Raw genomic sequence first — 12,230 nt, forward strand, 5'->3', positions numbered from 1 at the left:
TCAAATGCTTAGCTTACGCTGTTGTTTAAAGACAGGCCTTCAAACCAGGGAAATTGAGCGCTCTCTCTAGGTTAGAGATCAGAGCTGAAGGTATTTAAAGCTCTGTCCTTGTGATCTCTACCACTTCCCTGGAAAAGACGTTGTTAGATGGGTGGAGCAGAAACCAGAACCCGAACGTATCGCTTTTTTAACTTATTTTTTAATGTGTTTTGATTAACCTGGCTCAAAGGAAAAAGTCCTGTGCTCTTTGTTCTTAACCTTCAACATCGAGAAGTACATTTTGCACTTACCAACTTCATAAACGTTCCTATTGGCTGAAGCAGAGCCAGCGATCTCAGCATACGGGGAGTCCCCGCGTGCCGGGGACTTCATTTCCACATAGCCGCATTCTGAACTTCTGGGGACAAGAGCTGGTGGGTCTTTTATAGTAGCGTAGGGGTTCTCAGAACTACTTAACGAGCAATTACTTAAATTATATTCGGAGTTCTTCACTAGATCTGCAACAAGAAAAACACGTGTTTCTCTCAAGCATGCTAGTAGTATGGACATCAATGCTACACAGGGTGTTGAGTTCTAACAACTCGCTCCCCATCAAATATTTAAATAGAAACCAGTCATAGCACTTCCAAATGGTTAGACAGTCCTTAATGAATCCACTTCTACTGCTATTCTTGTTTATGGCCCTTGGTCTTGTCATCAGCAAATTCCTGTTGCAGTCTGAGAACTGTCAATTCTGGTTAGAATAGTAGCTGGCATTCAATACAGATAATCCCAGAGTGGTTGGGGTTGGAAGGGACCTCAAAGCACATCTAGTTCCAACGCCCTGCCGTGGGCAGAGACACCCTCCACTAGACCAGGTTGCCCAAAGCCCCATCCAGCCTGGCCCTGAACAATGCCAGGGAGGTGGCAGCCACCGCTTCTCTGGGCAGCCTGTGACGGGACCTCACCACCCCAACAGAGAAGAATTCCATCCTAACACCTGATCTAAATCTACCCTCTTTCAGGTTAAGGCCATGACCTTTTGTCCTTTCACTATATGCCCTTGTAAACAGCCCCTCTCCAGATTTCTGGTAGCCCCCTCCCGGTTAGGTAGTGAAAGGCTGCTACAGAATCTCCCCAGAGCCTTCTCTTCCCCAGGTGGAACAAGCACAACTCTCTCAGCCCGTCTTTGTAGGAGAGGTGCTCCAGCCCTGTGGTGACCTTTGTAGCCCTCCCCTGGCCTCACTTCAGCAGCTCAGTGTCTTTTACTGGGGAGCTCAGAGCTGGACACTGTACTTCATGTGCTTTCACTTTCTGTGCCTTGGGCACTGTGGCTTGAGCACTTGCCAGAAAAGACTGAGGCAAAAAGTCATGAAGTACCTCAGCCTTCTCCAGATCCTGGGTAACTGCATCTCCTGTTTCCTTCTGGAGACAAGCCCAATTTTTCTCTCACTCTCATATTGTCACTGATGGAGCTATAGAAGCTTTTGATGTTGCCCTTGATGTCTCAGGCCAGATTTAATTCTGTCAGCACTTTAGCTTTCTTAACCTGGTCCCTGGCTGTTGGAACAGTTTCTCGTTATTCCCCCTAGACTACCTGCCCATGCTTCTACCCTCTGTAGGCTTCCTTTCTCTGTCTGAGTTTGCCCAGGAGCTCCTTGTTCATCCAGGCAGGTCTCCTGGTGCATTTGTTGGGCTGCATCTCTCCAGAGCTTGAAGGAGGCAGTCCTTGAATACTAACCAGCTGTCTTGGGCCCCTGGTCCTTCCAGGGCTTCGTTCCATGGTACTCTACTGAGCAGGTCCCTGAAGAGGCCGAAGTATGTTCTGCTGCAGTCCAGGGTAGTGAGCTTGCTGTGCACCCTCCTTACTTCCCTGAGGATCTAGAACTCCAACATTTCATGGTCACTGCAACCAAGATTGCATCATGGTACTCTGTTACAAGCATTACAGCAGTCTAAAGGAACTTTCTCTAGACAGTCTCTCTCTAAACAAAATACACAGTTTCCAAGAACAAAATTAAGTTATTTGAGAAGACCTAAACCAACTAAATTTATTCCTACTCCATCTTTATTTACTAGGTCTCATGTCAGCTGTCCTGCTGTTTTTGCCAAGCCTGACACTCAGGTCACAAGCCTAGAGCTACCCAAGCAATCCCACTGCACCTTCTAGAAACCAGGCATAACATCAGCATTCCTCCAGTCTTCCAGAATCTCCCCATGCAGTGGGGTAGCCACAGCCGGGATCTCTCAGAAGTCCCAAGTGCTGGTACATCTGCTCTAAGAAAATGTAAAGCTGAACTCTGAGCGTTAAACTGTTTTCTTAAAAACCCCGGGTCTCGGGCGGAGCTGTTGTTAGACCAAGGCTGGGGATGGGCAGGGAAAAATCCTGCTGCAGACTGCTTCTGATGCTGCACCTGATCCCCAGAACCTGACAGTGAGAAGGACTAGAAATGAAGGTAATTAAATCATCTAAAGATTAATGGCACTCAAAGTCCCTTCTAAGGCTTTCACTGGGCAGAGACATGAGGAGTGTGATCCAGCCTTTTTGGGATGCTTGAGATTGGGAAAGGATGAAGCGACAACAGGATACAGAAATTCTCACCCCTTCTCAGGAATTTTCTTTTGACAGACAATGTGCTGTGTTTTAGCAGACAGGAGGCTTAGCTGGGAAGATGCTGCTACAATTTACATCTGCAGCAGCCCAGATGATGAGAAACTACTTCAAAAAGCCTTGATTCTGTGTGGTGGGGATTAGAGAAAAGGATTCACCCAACCCCACACCTATTTAATCAAAGTAATTTTGCCAAAGCAGATCCTTATTTACAACACCCATTGATTTATGAAAGTAATTAGTATGAAAATAGTTGTATGACAATATGATGAGAGTTTTGCATATCATGTCTGCACTGGGCATCAGGCGGATTCACCGCTCCTCACAAGGAGTCACTTTTTTGTCTCCTTGAAGAAAGGTCGAACCCATAACCCTGAACCTCACGCACAGCCAGACCACCTTGGCATTACCCTGAGCGGAGAACCAGGAAAAATTCCCTGCTTCCCTCTCTATCCCAAACACAGTAAATACCATTCACCCTCTCCTCCTCCTCCTTCTTCCTTCTTACCAAGCTCGTTGAGGTAGCCACCATGTTTCCAGTCTGCAGGCAATGTTCCCGCGTAGTCCATGACAGTTCCTCGTTTTCCAGGTTCCACGTTTTTAAGGTTCACAAACAGCTGATTGGTTTTGGCCTAATTCAAAGGAAGACAGATAACAGAAACTGAAACTGATGGGAAGTTATAGGATTTCCAGGTGCTAATCAGGGAAAGTAGTTTGGGTTTGCGTGGCCAGGTTTTGGTAGTGGTGGGAGGCCAGGAGTGGCTTCTGCAAGAAGCTCCTAGAAGCTTCCCCTACATCCAACAGAGTAAATACCCGACGGCTCAAGGATGGACCCACCGCTGGCCAGCGATGAGCCCATCAGCGATGGTGGCAGCACCTCTGTGATAGGATGTTTCAGAAGGAAAAAAACCCACAGGCAGACACTTCTTGCTGCCAGAGAAGGGAGTGAGAAGATGAAGAAACTCTGCAGACACCAAGGCCAGGGAAGAAGGAGGGGGAGGAAGCGCTCCAGGCACCAGAGGGGAGATTCCCGAGCAGCCCATGGAGATGACCAGGGTGAAGCAGGCAGTCCTCCTGCAGCCCAGGAGGAAGATGATGCCGAGTAGAGATCCCAGCTGCAGCTCCATGCTGGAGCGGGTGGACACACCTGAAGGAGGCAGTGACCCCATGGGAAACCTGCATTAGAGCAAGCTCCTGGCAGGACCTGCAGCCCGTGGACAGAGGAGGCCATGCCACAGCAGGTTTCCCTGGGGCAGCCTGTGGCTCTGTGGGGAAGCAGGCTGGAGCAGTCTGTCCCTGGAGGTCTGAGCCCCACGGAAGCCACGCCGGGGCAGTTGGTGAAGAGCTGTAGCCCCCATGGTAAGGATTCATGTTGGAGAAGTTCATGGAGGATTGTCTGATATGGGAAAGACCCCACACTGGAGCAGGGGAAGCATGTGAGGAGTCCTCTGCCCGAACAGGAAGGAGCAGCAAAGACAACGTGTGATTAACTGGCCACAATCCCCATTCTGCCCCCTCCTGTGCCGCTCGGGGGCAGGTGGCAGAGAATTTGTGAATGAAGTTGAGGCCAGGAAGAAGGGAGAGGTGAGGGGAGGTGTTTGAACATTTGGTTTTATATCTCATTATCCCAGTCTCTTTTGATTAGGTAGGAAATTAGATGCATTTTATTCCGCGTTGCGGCTGTTTTGCCCATGATGTTATCTGCGGAATGATCTCTCCCTGCTCTTATCTCAACTCATAAGCTTTTGGTTATATCTTCTCTCCCCTCTCCAGCTGTGGAGGGGAGTTATAGAGCGGCTTTGCTGGGCACCTGGCCTCCAGCCAGGGTCAACCCACCACAAAAAGAAACCAAACGTGAAACATGATGGAACCAAATGAAATAAACTAGAAGCTAATTGACAGAGGAGCACTGAGATTTTGATGCTCTACCTTTGCCAGGGGCAGTCTGTCCATGTTGTTGACATGAGGTGGGGTAGCGCACTGAGTCAGAGTATGATAACTGGGGTTAGAGAAATAGTGACTGTTGGAATTTCCACCGGTACTGTGAGGGATGGCTTCTGAAAAGAAAAGAAAATCAACAACTATCAATAACATGGCATTTCTTTCTGAGGAGATGCAACACTCTCTAGTGCCTCAAGAGCACTCTCACCTTTGCTGACAGCTCTTTCTTGGCTCTGAAAACTCTTTCTGCCACCTTCTTCACCTGCTGCCTGCCTTAACAGCTGTGTGCAGAAGACGGCAGTGCCTGAAGTTTCACGTACCCGTTGCGTCACTCCCGGGTTTGCTCTTTGCCTTCACTTGTTTCAGACTTGAGCCTCTCTGCTCCCTGCCTCTCCAGGAAATCTTGCCACAGCTCCTGTGAAATCCTGACTGGCCACAGCTACAGCAGCCGCCTTTGTGCAGTCCAGCTGTTGGCACGGAACTAAAGTCTCAGTAGAAACTGTATTTTGCCCATTTCCAATCCTGTTTTTAAGTAGACACACAGGAATAGAAAAGGCCATGCCTCCAGTGTATAACGCAGAAAACCCTTTGAGAGTGCAAAATATCACACCACAGAGTGAGGTACATGGTCGCTTGTTCGTTACAAGCAGGGGAAGCCACCCGCAGAGGATCAAACGCAGAGACTAACAGAGAACAGGCTGAGCGGCTGGAGGTGCTGGGGCAGCACCCTCTGAACTGGGCTGAACTGTCTCTGACAGCTGAAAGGTAAGCACGTACATCTGCCATCACACCCCACTGGTCCCCTGTGCCAGTTCACCGGCACGGCTGCCAGGGTGGTCTCTCTGCCCCGTGAAAGGCAACTGACAGCAGTGTCTCAGGCTTCCTCTTCCCACAGGTGGAAGCCCTCCCCTGCCTCTCCTTCCAGGAAGCCTCCCATGGCAGTACTGTAGACATCCTCTTCAAAACCACATATGCGCCTGCTCACAGCAACCCTTGCTCATCCCAAATGGTGAAATGGGCACTGTTAGGGGCACGTGAGAACCCTTCAGAGCTCAGCTAAAAAAGTGCAATGTAAAGAGATGGAGAAAAACCCCCACCTTCAAAATGTCACTTACCTGGAATGGTGTAATCTGCATTGATGGCCCTCAGAGCAGGGGTGTAGGTCACTGCAGGCATATTCTTTTCCTTTTTGCTTACGTCTGTAAAGGATGAACAGCACCAGCAGGGAAAGCAGAACCATGACAAGAATGATGATGCCTGCGATAGCCCCTATCTGATAAGAATCAGCAGGGATGGCCGTACTGGTGCGACTTAAACTCTTCATGTTTCCAAGTATTATTACTGCAGCTGAAATTTAAAAAAAAGAAATTAAAAATGTGGCATGAATTCAGAGGCTTCTGTGTCAGGAACTGAAGGCAATTTTTAACTTCTAAACCTTTCTGCTAATTTAACTGTGTTTAATCAGGCAAAACAATTGAATGATGTTTGATACCAATGTGAAGACATTCCTGGCCTTAAGGAGAATCATTCATGTTCTGCCTAGAAAGAGGTGTTTTCATGGACTTGAGAAAGTAACAACATTTTCTAGGCAAAAGCTCAAAGCAGGTCAAGCACTCGCTCCATCAGCAATTCTGCCTTTTTGGAGAGGACAGCGCTGTAAAGGCTGTCCTGTCCTGTTCCAGACTCCCCAGGGAAGTGGTCACAGCACCCAGCTTGACTGAGTTCAAGAAGCGGCTGGACGATGCGCTCGGTCCCATGCTCTGACTTGGCTGGTCCTGTGTGGAGCCAGGAGTTGGACCCTATGATCCTTCTGGGTCCCTGCCAACTCAGAACATTCTAGGAAGGACTCTGTATTTCACACAACTACACTGATTGCTTTGCTCCAGTGAACTATTACTGAGGCATGGAATACGTACAAAATCCACAGAATATACATCACTTAACAGGATGGACTATTTAAACCTACGAGCTTTATCAGACTAATTTAGTGAGCGATACAGAGATGGAATGTAATAGGCTAATCCAAATTTCCTGTCAAACAACTAGGAGAATTTACTTGGATGGAGGCTTTACCTTGATCACATCTGGCCCCCTTCCAGCCTGGGCTGCAGTAACATGTTCCCGTGATGTGGTCACATGTTGAGTTGTTCAGACAGTCACAAATCTGCCGAAATCCATACCCGTATGTACCCTGAGGGCATTCTGCACCAAGAGGATGTATCAAAACACTGGCCAAAACTGAGGCTCCCCTGAGGGTTGAGTAATTGCTCTTAGGCACCAACACTTGCCATTCCTACTCACTTTGCTCACAGTGCTTCCCCATGAAGCCCATGCGGCAGGTGCACTGCCCACTGATGTGGTCGCAGTCAGCTCCGTTCTGACACTGGCATAGCAATGCACAGTCCTTCCCATAAAAACCCAGGGGACATCCTGCAATAGAAGGAGCGGGAAGAGAACTGGAGTGAAGCAACTGCTCCAGAACTAAAATGCAAACATCCTGGGTAAGTATATTAATGGACTACAGCCAGTACTGCACATCCGCAGGGGGAGCATCTGAATGTCAGAGTCATTCATTCTGTGTGTGCACATGACAGACTCTTCCACAGGGATGCCCAGCCGCAGCCAAAAGTTGTCTTCCTCTAAAGCAAGGCTAAAGAGGAGTTCAAATGTAGTTGCCAGCACTCTGCCAGTGCTTGTGCAGCTGCCTCCCCTGCTACCGCGGAGGTAACGTGTTACATCTTCTGGGCCAAAAATGCTTAGCAGCGTGGGAAGACATCAACGACTGAAATGTGAAAACACCAAAGGAAAGTTCTGTCACTCGTTTATAGACCAAGAATGGATGACAAAAGTCACTTACTCTGTGTACAGTAAAGGCCAGTCCATCCTGGGGTACATTTGCACTCCCCATCGCAGGCACTGCAGTAAGCTCCATTATGGCAATTGCACGTGTGGATGCAGTTCGGTCCCCAGTGGGAAGGTGGGCAAGCTAAAACAACCCACAGCAATTCATTAATTGATCTCAAATGACAAAGATCAGTGATATCCACAAACAGAGCTGCTTACATTCACATAGAAGCACTGCTTCACTTGGTGTTTGTTGTTTTGCTTTTAAAGCCATTTCTTGGGCTACTCCATTCTGAGCAAATCGCCACAGGTTGGGTTTTCTCTAACTAAGGACTTCTTTTACTCTACATAAAAAGTGTTGAAAAAAATTGGAAGTGTCGAAAAAGCCAGCAATTCAAACTTGATCCTCAGTAACTAGGACACTCATACCAGCTTTCTCCACACAGAAAGCCAAGTAACTTTCCTCTTTTCATTATTTTTTAATCTGCAAGCAGTTACGTTGAACACAGCCAAAGGTATAAGTCTTCTAAGCCTCAAAACTGAAGGAGTACAAATAGAGAAGGTTGAAACACATCTCACAGCCTATAGATTTAGGCTAAATATGAAGCTTAATTCTTTAATTTCTAATGTTAGAGTCTAGGTAATTACCTAAATAGAGTGCAAATGATCAGGACTGTACCTTTATCAAGTGGACTCTTGCTGCTGTGGTTGCATTGATGAATATAGTATTTCTAAAAAATAGAAATTCCTGAATCCTTTAAATGCAAAAGGACTCATCTATGTGTGGGCTGCATTTTTGCAAAGTGGTGGTTTTGCCCAAATTTCACTTCATTAAGAAATATACTACATTGTAGTGACAATAAAAAAAAGCACTAAGTTTGGTTTTTCTTGTTTTTGCTTCAGTTGTGCCTTATGATTCTTTTTGTTATTGTTTTTGTTTGAAAATAGTGGTCAGCTATGAGGGAATGTAAATCCCATACAGATGAAAGGTTAAAAGTTTTAAGAAGGTTACTGGTTCCAGAAGAATTTAATGGAATCGTTATTTTCCATGTGAACAAAAGGCCTGTACACAAAGCAAAGAAACTTGCTCTGTTACAGCCCATGAGCACAGTCTAAATAGATGCTTCCATTCATATTGCTGGCACCATTTTCTTGTTATTGATTTGTGAGTAAGTCTCTCCTCCTCCTAAATACCCCTATTCTTCTACTCTCCAAAATACCTACTTATTTTACCATAAAACCAGACACCTTTCTTGCTACTGGCTTCCACAGGAATCGGCTCAAGATTTATCTTGCTATGATACTTAGTTGTGCATGCCAATCCTTCACAGAATTTAGACAGCAAAGAGTTTTTTTTCCAAAGTCACCAGCTGCTACATTGCACTGGTACAGAGCTAGTTAACCTGGACTAGCCAAGCCATAAATGAGTTACCATAAGTGACGTGAAACCAATGCGGGATGGTATTCGGAAATGCACCTCCATGGAAATCAGCACAGTCTCTTTGGAATGTTGACGTATCAGGCTCTGGTGTGGCTTCTTTTATTCACAGAAATGGGTTAACTGAAACTTTGGAATACAGTGTTTCGGACCGTGTGGATTTTGGTACTTCATGGAATCAATCTATTTCTTGTGAGAATTCTGCCTCAGGTATTTCTCTCCTATTATCAGTATTTTCATAGACCTGACAAGGCATCTGGAGAATGCTGATTTATTTAATAAAAGAACTCCTATGAAACATAATGAAATTAAGACCTCTGAGTGAGTAACAAAGTTTTCACTGGTTTAGCATACCAAGGCAATACTCCCCAAGTGAGGTAGAATGACAGTAAAAACGGGTATCTGCGTTGTGCTTTTATGTGGCAAGGTTCTGGTGGCGAAGCGGGGAAGCAGGGGTGGCTTCTGCAAGAAGCAGCCAGAAGCTCTCTGCAGATCCTCTACAACTCTTCTTGGGCAGTGAAAGACTGAAAATCGGTCTCTTCTCTCATATTCTCCATCCCACTTCTTAGAAAAGCCAGAGTGCAATTATGTTGCTGATAGTGCTGATAAACTGAAGAAGAAAACTTTCGGATTTCTTCCTCCCATACCACACAGTCCTCTTTTCTGACTTGGACAGTGGGGTCTTTTACTACAAACTAGATAATGTAAATAGTCAAACCCAGACTGATTGTTGTTAAAAGAAAGGGGAACATTCCATACTTACGTTGAGAGCAGTCACTACCAATCCAGCCAGGGTAACACTGACAGGATTTATCAATAGGATTGCACGTTCCGTTACTGGTGCACGTGCATATTCCAATGCAGTTCTTGCCAAATCTGCCACTGGGACATACTGGAACAAAACACAATTAGAACTCCTTAGTAATCAGAATGGGATTACCTTTTCTTTATTTCAAGAGGAATCTTGATACTAGGATCAAGACAGGTACTGCTTAGTATAATGTTCAGTAAGGCATTAGAAATTCTGGGAAGCCCTTTATACATGCTCATTATACAAATAATAGAAATAACAATACAGTGGGTTTCATACTGTAGGATCAAATGTTCAAACAGTTTAAACCTGCTTAAGATTCCTAATTTATACGCTGCAAGCACTACAACAGCAACTGCTGTTGGTTTTATGGCTTCCAAGCGACGGAAGGAAAATTGCTGAAGTGCCTGGTCTCTCTGTCCCAGAGAGTCTTTACTACAACTTGTACCTTTGTTACAGAGGGCTCCTGTAAATCCAGGTAAGCAGTCATGTAAGCCAGTAATATGGTGGCAGGGACCACTGCTGTGTACACACTGGGGGCATGTCTGTCTGCAGCGGTGTCCATAAAACCCAGGGGAACAGACTGGAATCGGAAAGAACAAACCGTCATTCCTTCCTACACTTTCTATACAGCCGTGAACTACTCTTCAGAGCACTTCCTGACTCTGAATTAGCGCTGCTTTCTAAACACACAAGGCTGGCAATGGCGTCCTCATTATTCGTGCAGTTCAAGGCTTTACACTCACAAATGGAGATTTGCTCGTCTTCCTCTAGGGTTTGCTATATCCCAGCTCTTAATGACTTAACTGACATTCTGTTACTTGTCAGGCCATGCTGACTTGGGTTGCATGTGAAATGCATCTCTAGTTTTTATGTTATACACATTTGACTACACATAGTATGTCCTCTCCAACACAAACAACTCCTAAGGCATATTTGAAGAAAAGTCATTTAAAAAGATCGACTGGACAGTTTTATCTGTAGAGGAGTATGGTCATCTTAGACCTTGACTTCTTACCTGTTTCCTAACTTGGAAAACAAATAGCCATTACTTCACTGAGAAAAACTTACCAATGTTTTCCAGTGATCCTTTAAGTACTCATGACATGATACAGCCAGCTACACATCACCTAACTTTTAGAGAACCTGAGACCAGAAATAGGAATTCACTTAATACTTACGCAAAAGGCACAAGTTTTTTAAAAGAAAGGAGGAAAAAAAAAAAAAGGAGAGGCTAGGGAGACGGACAGGGAGAGGCTGTTCCATAAAATCTCCTCCTTTGCTGCTCTAATCCCTTCTGGTATTTTTTTCCTGATAAATTAGAATATTAGGTAGCTAAGCTACTCTAACATACTTTGTTGCACTTAGTTCCTTCCTCTATTGTGACAAACCCTTTGCCTGCTACTCCACTTATTATGCATATACATATGTTCCACACCACCTTTCTGACGTGTGAAGTGTGGGAGGAGGATATTTCCAGACACCGAGCAGAAAGCAAACTATGCTCTTTATGTCATACAGTGTGTCCTGACATCACCAACGTGTTGAAACTAGTCCGTTACACACGCTGTTGTGATGACATCATCCCGGGACAGATATTCCATTTTTTCTAGAATCAAGCACAAAGTCTCTTTCCAGCAAAATCTTTTTCCTTTCCAAAGATAAAGATTTCACTGAAGCCAAAAGCAGTGTCTCCTTTCCAATACCTGAGGTCACGCAGTCAAGGTCTGTGCTACGCCTGAAGTCGTCATCTCCACCCAGGATAGTTCTATCACACCGGCCAGCTTATTTTTAGAACCTGTTACAAAAAGATGCTACACTTTTACTACGGACTTTCAAATCATAGAATCTACCTACTTTAACCTGGCTTCATTCGTTACCATACTTTCTGTCTCTGGAGATCTGTCTGCCCTAGTGTCTCACAAACTACTCATCGATGGCACAATGACAATACTACTATTTTCTCATCATTCACTCCAATTACTTTTATTATTTTTGCAGCCTTGCCATTTCCCAGCGGTATCTGAGTGACTGAGGGGAGGTCACACTGTGGCTTTTGGGACGACAATAAGGCCAAGAACACTCTGGGCTCAGTTAGGTGAGTGCTGGCTGTGGGAGCCTCTCTCTCTTTCTGTGAGGACTCCTGTGGAGAGAGTCCACAGAGGCTACTGACCCTTGAATACAAACAGGAAAGCTGAAGCTTGCAACGCTACAGTATCGCACGGAGACACAAAACTCCAGAACCCTCTGAGAGGGGCAAACTTAAGAATGTCAACTCCATCTTGCGGAAGCTGGAAGAGTTTTCCCAACACTTACATAGTCATTTAGGTGAGAACTCAAATCCCTTCCTGGAGATAAAAGGTTTGTGATAGCATGCCTTTCTGCAGAGTTTCATCATGTTTTCAAATTACCTTGCTCTTCATAGACAACAGCGTCAAACACAAATTCTAATGGATAACCAAATACAAATACTTCCTAAAACCACAAGGAAAATGCCAGAGAAACCTTGCAGAAAAGTGCAACAATTTTCATGCAGAACAAAATATGTGCAGAGACACTTGAGTTCTCAAGTTTGAAAAACCTAAGTGGAAGCACAGCTTCTGCAC

The 12,230-nt window shown here is 45.4% G+C and overlaps 1 protein-coding gene across 1 annotated transcript in view; it reads right to left on the reverse strand.

The window, feature by feature from the left end:
• LOC311203698 (uncharacterized protein) overlaps nt 1-12,230 on the reverse strand; it is a gene marked incomplete at its 5' end in the record, with an annotated part of 40,655 nt that overhangs the window by 2,010 nt on the left and 26,415 nt on the right. Inside the window, 10 exon segments of the mRNA XM_084278454.1 lie at nt 291-497; nt 3,069-3,222; nt 4,520-4,647; nt 5,647-5,711; nt 5,713-5,878; nt 6,605-6,733; nt 6,833-6,961; nt 7,389-7,517; nt 9,577-9,705; nt 10,073-10,207. Coding sequence (XP_084134580.1) covers nt 291-497; nt 3,069-3,222; nt 4,520-4,647; nt 5,647-5,711; nt 5,713-5,878; nt 6,605-6,733; nt 6,833-6,961; nt 7,389-7,517; nt 9,577-9,705; nt 10,073-10,207 — 1,371 coding nt within the window.

Source organism: Gallinula chloropus (genome assembly GCF_964237585.1).
Source record: "Gallinula chloropus genome assembly, chromosome: Z".
Taxonomy (NCBI): domain Eukaryota; kingdom Metazoa; phylum Chordata; class Aves; order Gruiformes; family Rallidae; genus Gallinula; species Gallinula chloropus.